The sequence below is a fragment of the Rattus rattus genome, chromosome 14, assembly GCF_011064425.1.
Source record: "Rattus rattus isolate New Zealand chromosome 14, Rrattus_CSIRO_v1, whole genome shotgun sequence".
NCBI lineage: Eukaryota > Metazoa > Chordata > Mammalia > Rodentia > Muridae > Rattus > Rattus rattus.
In genome coordinates this window covers 67,862,100-67,882,025 of record NC_046167.1, presented here as the reverse complement: position 1 = coordinate 67,882,025, position 19,926 = coordinate 67,862,100, and the positions used below count along the sequence as shown (strand labels likewise).

The window sequence follows — 19,926 nt, the reverse complement described above, 5'->3', positions numbered from 1 at the left end:
ATGAACACATCTTATGGCAAAGATTTTAGACTAGCTCGGTAGATTTTTTTCTTTTTAGTATTTGACAGGTGGTTCTCAATAAATTTCTGGTTTTTCCCTAAACTGTTATATTTAATTGCATATTTTGGTGCTAACTGGAATTCCATTGAGGCTTCTGATGACTTTGAAACAAACTAAGCACAAAACCAAAGCTCAACAGAATCCCCTCAAACTGTGTTCTTTACTTTGTGGATCAAGCTTTTCTGTGTGTTAGGCAGAAATTGTTACTGTCTTTAACACTTTTGTTTTCGGTGTCAGGCAGTGTGGCGGACCCAGTCAGGTCCTCCCGTGTGTTCCCCGGGTGCTCCGTCACCGTCCTCGCCGCAGGCTGTGCTTCAGGGGGTGGACTCACTGCCCTAGAGTGTGGTGCCACCCTCTACCTCTCCTCCTGTTTCTCTTGTGTAGATTATTCCTTCAGTATTGACATCCCAGTTCTGAAAATCAGCCCGCCAGGGACCAGGTATGCCCACCAAGCCTTATTCACCATCAGTTACTTTAACCAAAGTCCATCTTCTCTCCCACATCCTTTTCATTTCGGACCCACACGCACGGGGCACCTTTTGAAGCTTTCATTTTGGTTCTTTTGAGACCTTAGTGTTTTCACCTGACTCTTCATCCAGGGCGCAGCATTCCTGAAGATGTATCAGTGAGATACATCCCACAAACAGGGACCTTCTGTCTCACTGGCCGCAGCCCGGGTCTTCTTGTGTGAACGTTGGTGGTCCTGTTTTACAAGCACAGCCCACACTAAGAGCTTCATTGTCAGGGTTAGCACACATTTCACAAGAGCTGTGAGGAAAGAGCCTGTGGTTGAGAGGAAGGCAGCTGACTTTGTTGTGTTTTGTTTTGTTTTTAAGATTAGGCATTCTCTCAGCTATTAAATTGAGAATTGATAGGAATATTCTTATTTCAGGCTACCCAAAATTCTTATGTAGAGTTTGGCATTCTAGAAATTAGTGGTAGAAAATTAAATTTTAAATTGCCTTTTCATTTAACCATTAGACAGAGGTTTTTGACAAGTCAAAAGCAATGGTGGTGCCCTTCTGTAAGATGCCTCTTCACTGTTTAAGACACAGTCACCTCTTGACTGTCTCTGTCGCTGTGCTGGGGCTGTCACCCCGTTTGTGGATTGCCTAGACCGGTCACTCTTCCCTGTCAGTGTCTGGTACATGCTTTGCCATCAGGAAAAGAGGAAGAAAGGTCCCACTTCTTGCAAAAGTTTGGACTCTTGCAATCAGTTTTTCTGAAGGGAGGGTTTGTGGGGAAAGACACTACACCATTAGCTAAAAGGAGTGTTTAAGAATTCATCTCATCCATGCTTTCTCTGTCCATCATAGCCATGAATAATTAAGCATGTTCTGTGTGATTCCCTGCGTACCTGTAACAGTGACTGATGACCCTCATTTGCTTCCCTGTTCAATTTTGTGAGCCATTCTCCTAGTTTTCCAGCAAGAGTGTAATTGTGAAGGCAAAATTAGCACTGAGCCTGGGGCTCAAAGTTGGGGTTAAGGCTGAGGAGAAGAACTTTACTGATGTGATATTTGTCTAGTTTCTTCTCCTTTGTTCTTGACATCCCTATAAGTGCTTTAAAAGTTCCATGTGCCGAGTGGAGACTAGAAAATATGGAAAGTGAGGAGCTTTAAAGACAGTTAGGGCCCGCAGCAGTCTCTGGGAGCTGCAGTTGTGTTGCATATAGGTAAATAGGCCATGAAGTGAGAGTGGGTCAGTAGCCCAGTGAGTAGAAGTCGGATGCCATCACTTCACTGCAGTGGGCTCTTAAACGGTCTGCGCAGAGAATAAACTCTGCAGCTATATTTCTTGTGAAGCCAGATCTTTCTGTTTCTCTAGTTGAGGAACTTTGGATAATGATGAACATTTTATCTCCATTTAAGTAACTACAGGGATCTGTACAGTTTAGGTTCCAGTTAACATTGAAGGGGACTGGAGAGCCAGCTTAGCTCTTAAGGTCATTTGCTGCTCTTCAGAGGACCTGGCTGTGATTTCTGATACACACATGGCAGTTTACAACTGTCTGTTTTAACTCCGGGTCTAGAGAGTTCAGTGCCTTTTTCTGGCCTCTGAGCACTCATGTGGTGCACATGCATTTATTTATGTGGGCATTCATACACATCATTAAAAATTGATGGATGGTGGTGATTCACGCCTTTAATCCCAGCACTTGAGAGGCAGAGGCAAAGAGACAGGCACTGCAAAGCAAGTTCTAGGGCAGCCAAAACTGTTAACACAGAGAAACCAGAGAAACCCTATCTCAAAAAGCAAGACAAAACAAAACAAGGAAATTAAAACACTGCAGTGTAAATTTTAAAAGCTTTTTGGGCAGGCATGTTGGCATATGCTTAGGGGCCAGAGACAGGAGGAGCAAGAGGCCATCTTGGGGAGGGTGTAGTAAGAAGCTATCTCTAAAACATTTGTTTTTTGAAGGAAGCCAATGGAAAACTTATTTATAGCTTTTGTTTTAGAAATGTTTGCCTTTTAAGTTAATGGTAGTTATCATTACTAAAATTGATAAATTATTTTGAAAGTATTTTTTCTTCATTTCTGAGGATTAGACCCAGGGCTTCATGCATGGTCAACAACTTCTATTTGGCTGAGCTACATCCTCAGACCTAACATCATTTTTTAAATCCACAGTTGCAGTCCCTCAGTGGCCAGTGTAATTCATATATGAATGAATGCACACAGTGTTGTCTTGCTCCATTCCTCTCAGCAAATGCAGAAATGAGTAATTCTACCCAGAGTGCTTTTCTGCTGTATGCCTTTGCTACACTCTGTTAAGTGCACATACAGTGATATGGCCAGGGCTTTAGTCAGTGGGACTTTGCATGTCCAATAGTAAACAACTCTTAAGAATTGCATGTAGGCTGCCATAGTTGTGCCCACAGACAATTGGTATGGAATTGATGTGGAACATTTTCAAACAGGTAGAAACCTTTCTAGTACCACCATCTCTCCCTAAGCTTTGATCCTGATTTCCAGTCTTAGGTGTAGGGTACAGAGGCCATGGCTAGAAGCTATGGCCCAGATGACTAGGAGGTACTGTCCCATAGAAGTGGGAGGGTGACCTGTGTGCTGAGGTGTCTGTTTGCCTGCAGCCCACTTCTGCTTAGCTGCTCTTCAGCAGGCCGGTTCACTCCCTATGGAGAGGAGTCTCTTTCCTTTCCATAGCACTCAGAGGGATCTCAATAAAACATACGTGTTCTTGCCATTTGTTTCAGACTGACCCTCTCTATGTATTGCACATAAATGTGAAAGTCCACCACCCAGGCCCTCGTGTTTCTCACAAGTTCCAGATGTATGTATAAAGTGTTTGTCAGGTCTTGACCTGACTCCTAGGCCTTACAAGTTTAGTTGCACTGACTAACATCTTTAGAAAAGATTGGCAAGAATGGGATAGGAAGTATTGCAGATAATCATAAGATCATTAGCATCTGGCACTGAAATAATTCTTTTTGTGTTTCATATAATGCCATTTCCAAAAGTCATTTTCCCTGCCACAAGGTGGCCTTGCCTGGACTAAAAAGGTTTTTATTCTAAAGATTTTATTCTTGAAAAGCCATTGAGGTGACAAGAAAGAAACCAGAATAGAATTAAACCTTTGTCCTAGATAATCCACAAACTCGGCCTTGGCACACGGATGAGCAAGAGTTGATTGCACTGTGTCAGGTGTCTTACCCTGCCCGTTGTCTGTGAGGTGACAGAGTTCTGGCCAGGGGCACCCGTGCTTAGCATAGAAAGACACAAGTTTTGGGAGTGCCAGTAAAGCACAGTTTGAGTACAAGGTCTCTCTTTTTGCATTCTTTTCTTTATAAGCTATTCACTTCTCCTAAAACATTTAGACAGTTTTAAAGTTTCTTTGAAACGACATATAAAGTAACAAACATATAGTGCAAATTTATTTGAAAACGAAATTTTGCCAAGTGATTTCTTAATACAGCTACTTGAAAAAATGTTCTGTTAGCACATAACCAGTGTTCAGCTCTGAGGTGTTAGGCTTTACTGGAGGGACTGTGGAGCTCTGGGCCCAGGAGGAGACTGTAGCTCATTAGCTCCTTCGTCATGTCTGTCCTTAAGCGTCATGTTGTCCACACTGTAATAATTCACAGACACAGACTAGTCAGTATGCTCATAAAACTTGACTTTAAATCTCTAATAACACAAATGTGGTTTTCTTTGAGTAAGACGGGGGTCTGGGTGAAGCCAAGGTGTGCTCCCCTTGTTGGTGAGGATCGTGCTGCATTAACTTTGGGGAGTTTAGTGGGAAGCATGATGCTGTAGTACTCTTACTCCATATAAATTACTTTTTCCCATTTAAAGATTGAGAACTTAGACCCCCGAGGAATTCAGCTGTCAGCTCTCTTCATGAGCGGAGTAGACATGGCACTGTTTGCCAATGACGCGTGTGGGCAGCCCATACCCTGGGAACACTGTTGTCCTTGGATGTATTTCGATGGGAAGCTCTTCCAGTCCAAACTTCTTAAAGCCAGCCGGGAAAAGACCCCACTCATCGACCTCTGTGATGGTCAGGTATGTTGGGGACAGGGTGGCCATCTCTGACTACAGTGGGATGTTGTATGTGAGCTAAACCTGCTGTCTAGTTCAGGGCCACCATTGCTGTGATAAAACACCATGGCCAAAGCCACTGGGAGAGGAGAGGGTTGGTTTGACTTCTGCTTCCTAGTCATCATTTGTCATTGACATCAGAGCAGGCACCTAGGGGCAGGAGCCGGTGCAGAGGCCCTGGAGGAATGCTGCCTTGTAGTGAATTTTGAAATTTTGGTTTCTTTAAAGAAACTCAGAAATATTACAAGAAAATGTTGTCGTTTTAATCCCAGGAGTGGGATATGGGTCTGCTTCAGACTGTCCACAGCAGCTGACTATGATTTGCCTCATGCTTGTTCTAGCCAGGCCTTGATTTTGTCACCTGCATGTAGTTTCTGCAGTTGTGTGACAGTTGGAGTTTTGGGAACTTCTCAGGAGGTATATAAATGCTGGGGCTCTAAGGGCTTGGTGGGTTGGTGGTTGCAGTTTGTTTAGTGTGCACAGAGAAGAAGCAGGAGAATGGGTGTGATGCTGCTGAAGAGCTGAAGATCAGCCCTGCTCCAAGGGACTCCTCCTGTCGTCAGCAGGAGTGGCCTGAGGACTTTATTCCGGGGCTCTTTCCTTCCCCTTCCATTGTTTTTTCTCTTTTATCCAGTGTTGAGGGTTGGGTGTGGAGAAGGGCAGAGGACAAAGAGCCCACAAACTAGCCAAAGTCCAGCTGCTCTGCCTGCACCTGCTCAGCTGCTTCCTCAGAGAGGCCAGGGCCACCTGCCCAAGGTGGCTCCACCCAGCATGGCTGGGCCTCCCACATCCATCACTAATTTAAAATTTCCTACAGGCTCATCTACAGCATGGTCATGTGGAGCCATTTTCTTACCTGAGGTTTCCTCCACTCAGATGACGTCAGCCTGCGTTATGTTGACATAAAACCATCCCGTGCAGCTGCCATCTTCCCGATGGGTGGCATTGAGCCTTACTGCTTAATAGAGTTAGGTCCCAGAAAGCCATTGTGGCTAGGAGTGTGGGGCTAGGTCCGCTGAGGCTCTGCTCACATTTCAATCGTTCTGTGTGCTTTCTCTTGATAAACATTTCATTTAATACTGTAGCTCAATCATGAGTGTTGCACTCACAGCTCGTAGCATATCACAGCTTGTTACTCGTTTACAAGCCCCTCAGAATACTTCAGCACTATGGGAAAACCAGGGAAAAGTACAAAGCTAGGCCGGCAGGAAGACCCATTTTCAGTATGAACTGCACTAGGTACCAGTGTTGTCCCATTTGAGCTCAGCTGAGGACAGTTTGTCATGTTCTACACTCTGCTGTATACAGGTCTTAGAGTGACCAGTGAAGTTCTCTTGACTGTTGATTTAGGTGATAAGAATAAATATTAGGAGTAGGTAAGGTGAGCTAGAGAGATGGCTCAGTGGTTAAGAGCACTGACTGCTCTTCCAAAGGTCCTGAGTTCAAATCCCAGCAACCACATGGTGGCTCACAACCATCTGTAATGGGATCTGATACCCTCTTCTGGTGTGTCTGAAGACAGTGACAGTGTACTTATATATAATAAATAAATAAGCTTTAAAAAAAAAAAGGAGTAGGTAAGGAACTGGAGAGAGGTTCGACAGTTAAGAGCATATATTGTTCTTGCAGAGGACCTGAGTTCAGTTCCCAGAACCCACAAAAGGCAACTCACAACCACCAGCTCAGGGGGCTGAGGTAGGCTTGGCGCTGCCCACTTCACAGGCACTTTGTACATATGTATACATGCAGATACACTACTAAACATAAAGTAAATATTAAAATAACTAGGAGACTGTGCAGATGGAGACTTTGCACAGCAGTGGTTCCATTTTGTTAGTGGCTATTTAAACTTGTTAAAACACATGGGTGATGTTTTTACCTGTCTGTCCCTTGACCAGGCTGAGCAGGCTGCCAAGGTTGAAAAGATGCGCCAGAGTATCCTGGAGGGGCTCAACTTCTCCCGGCAAAACCACCCACTCCCTTTCCCACCACCTCCTGCTCTGCCCTTCTACCCAGCTTCTGTATATCCTCGGCACTTTGGGCCGGTCCCACCCTCACAGGGCAGGGGCAGGGGCTTTGCAGGTGAGTCATATTTTAGAAATCTTTCAAGTGAGGCCGAGCTTGTGGTCCTAGTAGCACCATGGCTTGCTATGTGGAGGTGTGCGATAGTAGGTTTTAGGAAGCGGTGTGATGGCAGTGATTCCTCCCAAGTAGGGATGAAAGACTAAGATCCTGAAGGAGACGGTGAGAAAGAACAGTCACCTTAGTTCCAGTTACTTTTCATACGTGTGGGAAAGTAAATCCCTCTGCCTCAGAGAGCTCTCTTCTCGTACCACATCTCCAGCGTGCTCAGGAGGCCACAGCCAGTGCCCTGTTAAATGACTGCTGAGGGAGGCCGGTCTGTAGTGCTGGCCTCTGGGAATGATGGGCGGATATTGAGATAGCAAGAGGGTCTGGGAGACTTCTTCCTAGAAGCTGACAAAGATGGAGCTGTTCTGCGTGCATGAGAGGCCCCTCTGAGACTCACCTCTTATGCTTTTCCTGTTTTTCTCCTCTCTGGATACAGGAGTCTGTGGCTTTGGAGGCCATTATGGGGAAACTGTAGCAACAGGCCCTTACCGTGCCTTCCGGGTGACAGCAGCATCGGGACACTGTGGAGCCTTCTCAGGCAGTGACAGCAACAGGACTAGCAAGTCCCAGGGCGGTAATTATTACCACACCCACACCCATACTCTTCCAAGCTTCTGCTGCCAGCATTTCTTCTGTTCCAGCTTCTAGTCCCTTCCCTCCATGGCCGTTCTTTCAAGCCTCCTCTAAAGCAGTGACTTTTCTCTTGGGTCCCTTACTGCCCTTAGGTCTGTGCCGTGGCCCGATCATAGCTGTCCTGTCTTCTCCTTCCAGTCTAGGCCACTGAGAGTCCCCCTAGAAGACAACTTGTCTCTGCAACAGTGTGATCTGGCCAACACCTCCCCCTAGGCTAGGCTGCCAACTTTGCATAGTGGTATATGTCATGAAGCCGTCTCGGTAAAGGTGCTTGTGTAGAAACTGTAAGCAGGTGCAGAATTTCTATCACAGAAAAGCCTCTGATAGTTTGTTTTTAAAGGAAATTCTAGTGTAAGGTAGTTTACTGTAAATATTCCTTACATCTCTCGTCACCTGTATTTATCTTGTAAAGAGGAAGGAAGAGTTTTGGAAATAGTTTATTACAATTCCACTGTCACTTGAAGCCATCAAGGCATTTTGCAGTTGGGCTGATGCCTTCTGAGTTCCTTTCGGGATAGGCATTCTTTTCCAGATGGTGGCATTTGTCATCTCAGTCACCTGGCACCACAGTGGCCTGCAAGAGCCATGGTGTATGGAAAGACGCAGCTGAGGATCAGCTGTCTGCAGCCCCAGGAGCCCCATCTCCTGTTCTCACCCTTCCAAGGGCTTCTCTACCTTGTGGCTGGCTGTTCCTGTAACTCCACCGTGGCATGTTTCAGCTCCCTGTGGAGTCAGACTCTGATGCTGCCTGTCCTGTGGGTGGGAAAGGCAAGGAGCAGGAAGCACAGGAGCTTAACTTGCCCCTGAGCTGTCCAGTGCACACCTGTGCAGTGCAGTGCACACCTAAGCACATCGGCTGGGGACCAGAAGTATGGTGGATGCAGGGTGTTCAAGACAGGAAGTCAATGTGAATTCTCATTCTTACTAGGGTGTGGTAGTGGACACCTTTATCTCAGTCCTTAGAAGGCAGGGGCAGGCCCTAAATGGGATTTCTCCATCAAATCCCTCCCCTCAGGGCTCAGAGAACCCTGCAGAAGAGGAGGCAAAAGAGTGTAAAAGCCAGAGGGGATGGAGGACGCCAAGAAAACAAGGCGCTCTAAATCAGCATGATCAAAGCGCATGTGAGCTCAGAGGCTGAGGCAGCGTGCACAGGGTCTGCACAGGTCTGGGTCTTGAGTAAATACTGTGCTTCCGGATTATTGTTTTGTGGGCTTCCTGAGCGTGTGAATGAATGGTCTCTATGTGCCTTCTCTTTGGCTCCTCTCCTTCTGTCTGTTTTGTCCAATTCCAACGTGCTGGTTTTCATTTTACCTTATTATATTTTCTTATTATCCTTAGAAGCCTGTTTGTTTTCTAATGATACAGCAGGGAGGGGAGGAACTGGCAGAAGCAAAGGGTGGGAAAACTATAATCAGGATATATTATGTGAGGGGGAAACCTATTTTTAATAAAAAGGGGAAAAGTTTAAAAAACAAAAAAAAGCATACAGGAGAATTACTTCAAGTTAAAGGCTAGCCAGTAAACATAGCAAGTTTCAGGTCAGCCAGTGCTACATGGTGAAATTGTGTCCCAAAACACCAATTATTTATTGATTTTAATTATCTACAAAATAATATTAGCATAAAATAAACTTATTAAAACATCTTTTCTGGCCAAGTGTGGTGGCACACTCCCTTAATCCTAGCACTCTGAAGGCAGAGGCAGGTTTTAGCACAGCCCGGTCTCCATAGCTAGCTCCTGACCAGCTAAGACCTTGTCTTAGAAACACAGGCCTCTCCAAAGAGGGTGAGGCTGACACACTCTGGGTGACTTTGTAGTCATACCTGTTTCCAGTGTGTCAACAGCTGAGTGGGGTTGGTTAGAGGCACATGTCTTAACACCAGGATTAAGATGCTCAAGCTCATTTTATTTTAACGGTTTTCCTATGACATAACAGATGAAGTAATTTCGTAGGTCAGAGAACAAGAGCAGTCAGCCCGTCGGTAATTAGTAGAGGTTGGTGAATGCAGTATATTTAACTTTGTGCTTCAGGAAGCTCCAGTTTAGCAATGTGGTAACCATGGAGCTGTGTGTAGTCTACCTGTAACTCCCCAGCACACAGAAGCAAGAGGTCAAGAGTTCACAGCTGGCCTGGATTGCACACTGAGACCTTGTTTTCAGAATTCATGGTGTGTGCATATAGTCCAATGGAAAAGCCTAGCCTGTGCATGACCCTGGGTCCCATCTCTACTGTGAGAGTGAGAGAGGAAGGAGTACGTAGACTCATTGTTTAGTCTCTCTGATGTTTCGCTAATGACACAGATATGGACGTGTTTACCTAGAGAAAAGCATACTGAGGTTGCCCAGTCCATCTGGTGGTGTAGAAGGCCACCAGCTAGCTGCACGTGTTTGAATTCTAAACAGGAGTTCACTGTAGCAGTTGGACTCTAACACACTGGCAGATCCTTCTGTTTTGGTTTGGTTTGGTTTTTAAACCTTTATTTATTTTGCACATGAACAGCTGCAGGATAGTTATGGAGGTCGGAGGACAGCTTGCAGGAGTTGGTTCTCTCCTACAAACATGTGGGACTTGGTGATAGAACACAGGTTCTGTCAGCATTGATGGTGAGCACCATTAATGAATGGACGAACCATTACTCAAGCCTCACTCTAAATTTACACACAGTCTCCCTCTAGTCCAGTCTGGCCTCAAATCCACAATCCTCCTGCCCCGGTTTCCTAAGTGTTTTGATCACAGATGTTTACTAGCATACTTCTCTCTGTTATAGGTACTTAACTACAGATTAACGTTTCACGGGATAGGGCCAGGCCTGTCTTTAATCCCAGCACGTGGGAAGCAGAGGCAGGAGTATCTCTGTGAGCTCTGTGCTGCTGGCCTAGCCGGCCTGCAGAGCTCCAGGAAAGCCAGGGCTACGGAAAGACCTGCTTTCAAAACAACAACAATGATAATCATAATAATAAATTGCATGGAGTTCGCAGAGAGTCTTCTGTAATAAGTCTTTACAAGGCAGGGTAAATGGCTTCTTACTAAATAGGAACCAGAACTAAATAGGAGTTGCTTTGCTTGTTTTCCCTTTTGCTGGTCCCAATGTGTTTGTAAAGATCTTGTCTTCTCATGGTTTTGTTTTGTTTTTTTGTACAGGAGTCCAACCTATTCCTTCTCAGGGAGGGAAGCTAGAAATAGCTGGCACGGTGGTCGGCCACTGGGCTGGGAGCAGGCGGGGCCGTGGGGGCCGAGGGCCCTTCCCTCTGCAGGTGGTGTCTGTGGGAGGACCAGCAAGAGGGTAAGCTCTGGGCCAGGCCGGGCGGGTGCTGTGCTTGGTGTAAGTGCAGAAAGCAGCCGTTGACTGCTCCTCCTCCTGGGCAGGGGCTCTCCTCACGCCACTGCCTAGTTTCTCTTTCACATCATCGTTAGTGTTGCATAGAATTCTCTTATATATCACTATATAATTGTTTGATTCATCATTGTTAAATAATTAACCATGCGTTATTTAGTTAATGAACTGTCTTTTTAAAATGTTCCAAGTGTTAGTTTTGAAGTCAAATGCCTTGGGTGTCCATACTTAGTATTTGATGTGTCACATGACTTGAGTAGTTTAAACATCATCTTTGATAGACTTAAATCTGTTTGCTCTTGTTTTCCTGTATTGACCCAGGCGTCCAAGGGGTGTTATTTCCACTCCTGTGATTAGAACGTTTGGAAGAGGTGGAAGGTACTACGGCAGAGGCTATAAAAGCCAGGGAGCAATTCAGGTAATGTCCCCATGGTGTTCCTCTGTCACTCCTGTCATGTCTCCCTTCTAGGAGTGTCCTTGCATGTGTTCAGACTATAGGGCAGTGAGTTTGTTTGGTAATTGTCAGGCCTCTAACTTGATACTTAAATCATTTCCCTGTGCTCAGGAACTCCATTGGGTAACACCTGTGTGTTTGACTTCTTGTTTAAGCCAAGTGAGGGCAGGCTGCCCTGGCCATGTCTTCCAAGACAGCCACTGCTTTAGTGGGAAATAGTTGGGTTTGGTTTGGTTTGGTTTGGTTTTTTTGGTTTTTGTTGTTTTGAGTCAAGGTCTTGCTATGTAACCCTGACTGGCCTGGAACTTGCTGTATAGACCAGGCTGACCTCAGACTCACAGAGATGCCTTTATACACATAAAATTATGTGTATAGATATTTTGCCTGCATGTGTGTCTGGGCACCAGGTGCCTCAGAGAGGTGTTGGTTTTCCTGGGACTAGAGTTATAGAAGCTTTGAGTCTCCATGCAGGCGCTGGGAATTCAACCCTGATCTTCGTGAAGGGCCCCTAGTACTCTCAACCACAGAGCCCTTTTTCCAGCCCCACTCTGAATATTTCATGTATACCTGTTGTTCATGTGCTTTTCTTTGATCTCTTAGATCCTATGTCCTTTTCCTTGGGTGAACTGCTTGTAGCCTTCTTATGGACACCTGTACCTTGTACATGCCTTGTGGAGAGACAGTGTACTGACACTCACTGCCCCAATGAAATACTTGTTGAATTCCAGTGGATAGGCATTTGACTAAGAGCTCTCTTGTGGTATTTAAGTTGACCTTTGTCCATCTTGGAGAATTTTGCTTCTGGAGGGTTGGTTAAATGAACACATCCCATATTTAGTCAGTGCTTTTTTTTTTTTTTTTTTTTAAAAAAAAACAGATTTCACACACAGGCTCAGTACCTGCTCACAGTGCTGTAACTAGCCTCCTGTGCCAAGAATAGCTGCAGGAACATTTTCACACCACCTTCATTTTCATTTTAAGCACTAGCTGTATTTCATCCATATCTGGGCAGGGAGCCATGATCCACTATACTTTGCCATTGTACCCCAATTGTCTTGCTGCTATAAATACCTTCTTGACCCATTACCCTCCAGGCTCTCGGCCTCTGTTCTGGTCTCTGAAGTCCCCTTCTCACTGGGTTCTGGAAGAATGACCCCTCAGGAAGGACTGATGGGAACTGTTCAATGTAAAGACCGTGTCCTACTCAGGACACTGGCTTGCAGGGTTTTTCCACAGTTCTCTTGCTTTACTGAACTTTCTTCATACATAAAGCTTTGCTGTCAAAGAGCTACCTAATCTCCTTCCCATTGAACTCACCTGTGTGCTTGTCCAAGGCACCCAGACTGGTTTGCTTTTCCATGAACACTTGGTGCCTTTCCTAGAAGCCCCTGGCACTGCTGCTCTGATTGCCACACTCAGTGAGCCCAGACCTTTCCCTTCAGGAGCTTGTCTACGGAAGCATGGTGCTGCTTGCCAACTGCCCACTCTGACTCTTCCCTGCCTACCTTCCTCTCTCCTATTTTGATTTACAACTCAGGCTACAGTTTACCTCTAGGGTTCTTTTCTTTCTTTCTGTTTTTTGTTTTTGTGTTGTGTTTTTGTATTGTTGTGAGACAGCCTCAGTACACAGCCCTGTATGGAGCTTGCTGTGCAGGTTAGGTTGGCCTCAGATTCCTGTCGACTCCCTGCCTCTGTCTTCTCCTGAAGACTGGGATTGGCGTTAAGGCCTCAGTGCCACTGTGTCGCACTCCCCTGTTTATGTCTGTTTGTCATTATATGTGAGTGATGTGATGACCATGCATGTGCATCCATGGACCCCCTGGCCACGTACCTCTAAAGCTGAACTTTGGCATCAGTTCTCTTCCTTTGACCTTTATGTGCAATCCAGGGACTGAACTCAGAATGGCAATGTGAACCCTAGTTGTTTTTTTGGTTTATGTTTTTTAAGACAGGATCTTTCTACATAGCCTTGGGTATCTTAGAATTCATTTTGCAGTCCAGGCTGGCCTCGAATTCACAGAGATTGCCGCTCCCTGCGCTGGGATTAAAGGTGTGGACCACCATGCCCAGTTGCTTTGTTCTTTAAAAGACTAAATTTTGGGCAGCTTTGGACTCACAGCACTAAGAAAGGTAGATTTCCTTACAGTACTTCATTCCCTTTGTGCCTTCGGCCATCTACCCTGTCTCCTGTCAAAGTGACCCATTTGTTACAGTTGGTACCCGTCCAGGACACACGGAGTCTCCCCACTCATAGCATGCTTCAGCTGCCACTCTAGGAGTCACACACTCCCCAGGTTCAGGCAGCCCTGTGCAGACCAGGTCTGCACTTCCGTCCTTGTACCCCCAAGTGTCACCACCCTAAAGGTTTTCTGCTCCACCCTGCTTCCCTGAGCGCCCTGGCAGCTGCTGAGTATTTTACTGTCTCCCAGGTTTTGCCTTTTCCAGGTTAAATAGGTAGAATTACACGTATTTATTACCTTTTCAGACTTTTTAAAAATGATCTTTTAAATGTTTATGAGAATTGATTGATGTTTTGCCTGCATGCATGTCCCCTAAACTAGAGCTATAAACTGTGAGCTCTCGTGTGAGTGCTGGGAATTGAACCTGGGTCCTCTGGAAAAGTACCCAATACTCTTACCACTCAGCCATCTCTCCAGCCCCTCAGACTGATCTTCCTTAACTTTGCAATACATGGTGTAAATTCCTCCCTGACATCTGGCTGGGGTTGGGCATATAGTGGCAAGGCCCTAGGTTTGGTTCCAAGCACCAGAATTAAACAACAAACACTGAGTGTAGGCTTTTGTAGTTTCCCAAATTCTCATCTCTGTGGTCTCTGGCAAAGATCGAGCTCAGTGCTGAGTGTCTTACCTGCCTTCCTTCATGGCAGCACTATTTTATTTTCTTCTTATTGGTGAGTGACCATTGCTGTCCCTCTTAACTTGCTGTTAACCATTCTAATAGTTTGATAGTGAAAACATGTGTGTCCCTGGTGACCTCATGTTTAACACATCTTGTCTTGTGTGTATAATGGCTGTTTCACTTCTGTGTTGTTTTGATGAATTGTCTGTCATGGGTTTTTAGTTTGTTCTCGAGCTTGAGAAGTTTACCTCACTCCCAGAAGACCCTCCCCATTCCAGGACCCTTCCTCAGCTCCCATTTCCCATGCAGTCTCTTTTGTCTTAAGGGACTTTTATAGATGTCGGTTGTCATAACATGATGACCATTTTATTGGTTTCAGGGGTAGGGGCACTCACAGCTGAAAAGTGCCAGACCACAGTGTCTGTCACCGGTCAGGGTAGAGGCGTCACCACCTCAGAGAGCCTTGTTGTTGGGAAGTGTATGGATGTGTCAGGCTCAAGGTCCATTTTTCCTAAGGGAATTAGTTGTCAACCTGCTTAGGGGAACAGAGGATCCAGAGGAGGATCTGCCCACAACCCTTGTGCTGCCGCTTTGTGTTGGTGTTGCCCGACTGTGACTTGGTTTACCCTGTAAAGATTGGGGGGGGGGGTTTGGAGAGTATGAGGACAGTCTCTCTTATTGCAGAGGAGACTCACTAAAAGGTGCTCGCTTGTAACTGTAGTGACCAGACACTACGTAAAGGGTTAGAGCACTCCAGGTGGGACTTTGTCATTTCAAAATGAGCACTTCGAGCAGTGGTGTTGAGAGAAGGAGCCACAGAAGAAATTAGCCTAGGCAGAAGTTTCACCAGCTGAAGGCAAGCAGAGAGCCTAGCCTCTTGAGCTTTTTCTTTTGAATTCTTTGGCTGAGGCATTATAGCTACTCTGTGTCCCTGTCCGTCCATGTTGTCCCCTGTCCAGGCCCCACGTCTTCCATGCCTGAGGCTCTTATCACTCTCCTTCTCAACAGGGCAGACCTCCTTATGCTGCTTCAGCAGAAGAAGTGGCCAAAGAACTGAAATCGAAATCTGGGGAATCCAAGTCCTCTGCTGTGTCCTCAGAAGGGTCCCTGGCTGAAAACGGAGTGATGGCCGAGGAGAAGCCAGTGCCCCAACTTAATGGGAGCACGGCTGACACCAGGGCCCCCAGCCACTCTGAAAGTGCCTTGAACAATGACTCTAAAACGTGCAATACAAATCCTCACTTAAATGCACTAAGTACAGACAGCGCCTGCCGCAGGGAGGCTGCTCTGGAGGCAGCTGTCTTAAATAAAGAAGAGTGAACTTATTTTTATAGAGGGTGAAGGATGCTGGAAGGGTAAGGATTCAGGAATATCTGGAGAGAAAGAGAGCCTGCAGTTATGTACATTTTGTCCTTTCCGTAAGAGAAAATGAGGACTGTGGAAATTCAGATCCCTCTTTGATATCAGAGATTTAAACAACACATTTTTTTTTTAGTTTTAACCAGTTGTAGTCAAAATGCTACAATAAAACAAACCGAGAGAGAGAAAATGAAGAGCATTTGACTCCCGCACTTAAAAATGAAGCACACAAAGTTTAAACTGGTTACGACGACAAAAGCCTACAGTTGTGTTTCTTGAACTATAAAGAAAACAAATTTTGGCAGTGTTTAAGTATATATAGCTTAAAATATAATTTTTAGCATTTGGCACCATATGTATGCCATTATATTTGATTTTTGCATTACTGTTTCACAATGAAGCTTTGTTTTAAGGCTTTGATTTATGATTATGAAAGAAATAAGGCACAACCACAGTTTTTCTTTCTTACTTAAATTTCATCACTGTTGATGTGGTTCTTTTGTGTTAAAAAAAGTGCAACTATCGAAACTAAAAATTATAGAGTAAACTGCTGTTGTGCTGATTTTGAATACACAGTACATCATACATACTTTACAAGCAAGTTCAATGGAGATAAAGTTGAAATCATAGAAGATGCAAATGACCTTTCAAAGTCAACACAATGTGTTCTGAAACCTCGTGACTAATACCATGCACCTGTGATCAGTGAGCTACGTGGTTTTGAATCGGACGTAGACCATTAGTGCTACTACTTGAGCTAAACTTCTGCATGGTTCATAATTTTTAAAGTGTGTAGTTAATATTATGCATGTTATTGTCTTTTCTTCCATTCTTACCAGTACGTGCCCATTTGCAAAACGAAATGCTAATAATCAGTAATAGTCCTATGAGGATGTTAACTCTGTTTAGTCATTGACTGATCTTGCTCTAACCCCAAAACTTTGTGATTATTGACCTCTGTTGCATTTATTCTAAACCCCCCCAAAATGACCTAGCCGTTTGGAGTATCAACATTACCCTGGTGTACTCACTGCTGTTGCAGGATTGTTCTCTGTTGCTGTTTATGCCTTCATATTCATATTAGCCAAATATGAAATTCTGTAAAGAAGAACCCCCTATGATCTTAAAAAACAAACACCCCCTCCCCTTCTGTAGCAGGAAACAAATTGCTTGTTCTTGAGAAGTTCCCATCAGGAATTTAGTAGAAGCAGGTATACTTCTATCATTTTGATGTTTTGTTACTGTTTCCAAACAATGTACTTTGAATCAGAATCACTTCTTACGTTTCATATACTTCCGATGCTCTTCATCACATTAGTGATCAGAAATGAGGTGTAACTCCCCAACCCCTGCCCGCGAGAGCTAAGTAGGATCTTACTGTAAGTTGAAGGGACTTCCGCCCTAACTCATGGATTGTGAAGAATGAACTGCTGTTGGGTCTGATTGACTGTTGATGGATTGTGGTGTGGCGTATCCAGAGGCTATTGAATGCAACTTACAATGCTTAATAAAAATCTTTATTCTTTTAGTATAAAGTATGGTGTGGCTTTTAAATTTACTTGTAAAAGTATGAATTTTACAGAGGTTTAATTTAAATTGAGGTAGCTCATGAAGAGTTCCGTAGGACAACAAAAAGTTTAGAAATACTGAGCCTTGTCAAAGTAATTTTAGAGGAACATTAGTGGTTAATATGAAAATTATGTTGAGCACAGCTTTCGAGTTCCGCTACAAACATTCTCTGACCAATCAGGTTGCAAAGTCCAAAGGAACTTTTATAAAGGTCTAACGGAAAAATCTTCGTTTTTAAATGTAGATTTTCAATTGTAGCTGCCCTTTATGCTGTCTTGTTACCTGATTTTCCCTGCGGCCTGACTCAAGTGTGCCCAGCAAAGCGGCCAAAAAGCTACTGGAGCGCCTGCTCCGAGCTGAGGACGCTTGCTTTACGGGCGGGGCGGGGGCGATTGTGCAGCAGATGCGCGCGCATCTCGGGGCGGAGCCGAGCCATGCCCAAAGCCGCCGCGGCGCCAGGGCGGAAACGCGTGACGAGGTCTAAGACTGCGCCTGCTCGGTGGGTCAGGCTTGCTGCTAAAAGAGCCGCGTTTGGAACCTTGCGCGGGGTGGCTCTTGCGGCCTCCGTAGGCCCCACGAATAATCGGAGGTTCAGCCACGGGGCGCCTGACCCACCAGCGTGCGTCTCCTGTATTGTGCCTTCCAAATTACAGAGGAGATAACCTCTTGTCCGATTCTATTAACTTGGTCTCCAGGGTCTCAGTGAGGGTGAACCTTGGTAGCCAGGCCTGTATCATTTTACAGAAACACGGTCACAGGGAAGACTGTGTCCACTCTGGATCCCAAAAGAATGGCCCAGCAACCGGAGCACAGAGAACTTTTATTCTGAAAATACTGTCGCCCATGGCACTCCCACAGAGTCTCCTAGCGTTAACAGCCACAAACCTCACTATTCTGAATCCTTTACCCACCTCAACTTGGGGACAGCAAACTGAACAGAAGGGCATTCTGGCTTAGAGTGAGGGGCGGCTAGTTTTAGCCCCAAACAAAACAAAAACACTAAGGGATCTCAGGGATGACCCTGGGCCGCATATGCACACCCTCACCGCTTGCATATCACTTGGATTAGATTCGTTCTGGGCCTAAGAGACCTCTTGGCTCCAAGGTATGCCTCCACCTTACATAAGGATGGGAAGTTTAGGCTTGAACAGGAAGCAGAGGGTTCTGGAGGCACCAGGGATGTGGAACTGGAACCTCATCTTGCCAGAGGCAGGTTCACTGTTTTTCCACACCACTGGAGTTGAAGGGGATCATTGGGAGGCCAGTGACAAGATGCTCAGGGATTTTGGCCATATGTGGCACTGGCCAGAACTCAGGACCAAACTCAGAACTTAAGGCCTTGTACACACCCAAGATGAACTCAACCTGGTGGGCTTCCTGGTCAGATGGTACACAGTGGTAGGTCTGATGCTCTTGGTAGTTTGTTTTTTGTTGTTGGGGTTTTTTTGCTTTTGTTTTTTCTGGGGGGGGGTTGTTTTACCTTTTAAAAAGGAACTTTTATGATTTTTTTTTGCTGTAACTCTGCCATCTGTTGTGAACGTGAACATAAGGGCAGGAGGTGGAGTGAGGGGTGGCACATGCCACTCCGTAAGTGAGTCCTGTGATCGCATCTTAGTCCTGGTGGTGCTGGCCCTTAGAGCACAGGAGCTGTTTCTATGAACAGGCCCCGTCGCCTGGCAAGGCACGTGCACTGGCCTTTTGACAGGCAGGCCGGAATTTCCAGGGAGGATACACATTTGATGGATATGGTTAATGTAGCTCCATTCTCCATTTTCTGTCTGACAGAGAATGTTGAGTGATCTATACCTTCATCCATACATCACTTACATGGACCAAAGAGATAGAGTCGGCCTATGCCACCCTTCTTGCTGCAGGGCAAGCACGGTGACAGCTGCGAATGTGCTGGTTACAGTTCTCCTCAAGCCTATCCTATTCCGGGTTATCTTGGAAACACGCTTTCTGCTGTCTGCTCAGCACATCATGGAGTGGACAGGGAAAGGGTCTTTTTGTCATGCGTCTGTTGCTGGTGGGTTTGCCAGCTTGCCTGTATCCTCCACACCCGGTTTGCTGCGTGGCTGGGTACTGCTCAAGCATTTTCCAAAGAACCACATTAGGGTACTCAGGCTCCTATTTTCACCCTGTGAGCTCTTTCAGGAACCTATGGCTGTGACTCAGGCCGAAGTGACCTGGAAGCCCTCAGGTGAGGTCATGTGGAAGTGTTTTGTAAAGATGTAGCAACCTACATTAGGGTGTGAACCAAGCTCCTCTCTTTCCAAACTCACTGGGCCAAGACACGACTCCTAGGATCTCAGAATGTGACCTTATTTGGAAACAAGGCTTCTGCAGATGCAGTTAGCTAAGGAGTTGGGACAAGGTCATGTTGGAGTAGGATAGACCCTTATCCAGTATAAGTAGCATTCTTATAAAAGGGGAACTTGGGCACAGAAGCACAGAGCCAAGGCCATGGGCAGACTGGAGTGACACTGTCCTAGGCCAGAAAGCTACGAGAAGGTGGACAGGGTCCAGACACAGATGCTTCTGGTACCTCTGAAGGACTATAGTCCCGCAGACCTTTTATCTTTTGGCTTCCAGAATCAGGAATGATAAAGGCCTGTTATCCTGGGCTCCTGGTCTCTGGATTTTCATGTCTGGTAAATGGGAGCTTCTGAGCCCACAGTAGTGCCACCTACCTCTCCATACCCCAGCAGGGCCTGGCTCACCCAGGGGATGGATAGATGGGGATGGATATATATGTATCTATCTGGATGTACATGGATGAACATACAGAAGGCAGAACTACAGAGGGGTTTTTGCCACTTTTGCACAAGGGGAGATGGAATTTCAGTCTGAGAGGCTGAACCAAGTACCACTGTGAGCCTGGCACAAGTTCGCCAAAAGCCGTACATCTGGACCAACTGATAGAGAGGATTTCTCCTGGGTAGAGGGATGTTCATCCGATCTTTGATG

At 45.6% G+C, this 19,926-nt stretch overlaps 1 protein-coding gene across 1 annotated transcript in view; it reads left to right on the top strand.

Annotated features, from left to right (window-relative positions):
• LOC116883724 (constitutive coactivator of PPAR-gamma-like protein 1) overlaps positions 1-16,925 on the top strand; it is an 88,815-nt gene extending 71,890 nt beyond the window's left edge. The window contains 6 exon segments of the mRNA XM_032884954.1: positions 4,375-4,584; positions 6,519-6,702; positions 7,187-7,324; positions 10,526-10,667; positions 11,040-11,136; positions 15,040-16,925. Coding sequence (XP_032740845.1) covers positions 4,375-4,584; positions 6,519-6,702; positions 7,187-7,324; positions 10,526-10,667; positions 11,040-11,136; positions 15,040-15,351 — 1,083 coding nt within the window. The 3' untranslated portion in view covers positions 15,352-16,925.
• Positions 16,926-19,926: the final 3,001 nt, after the last annotated feature.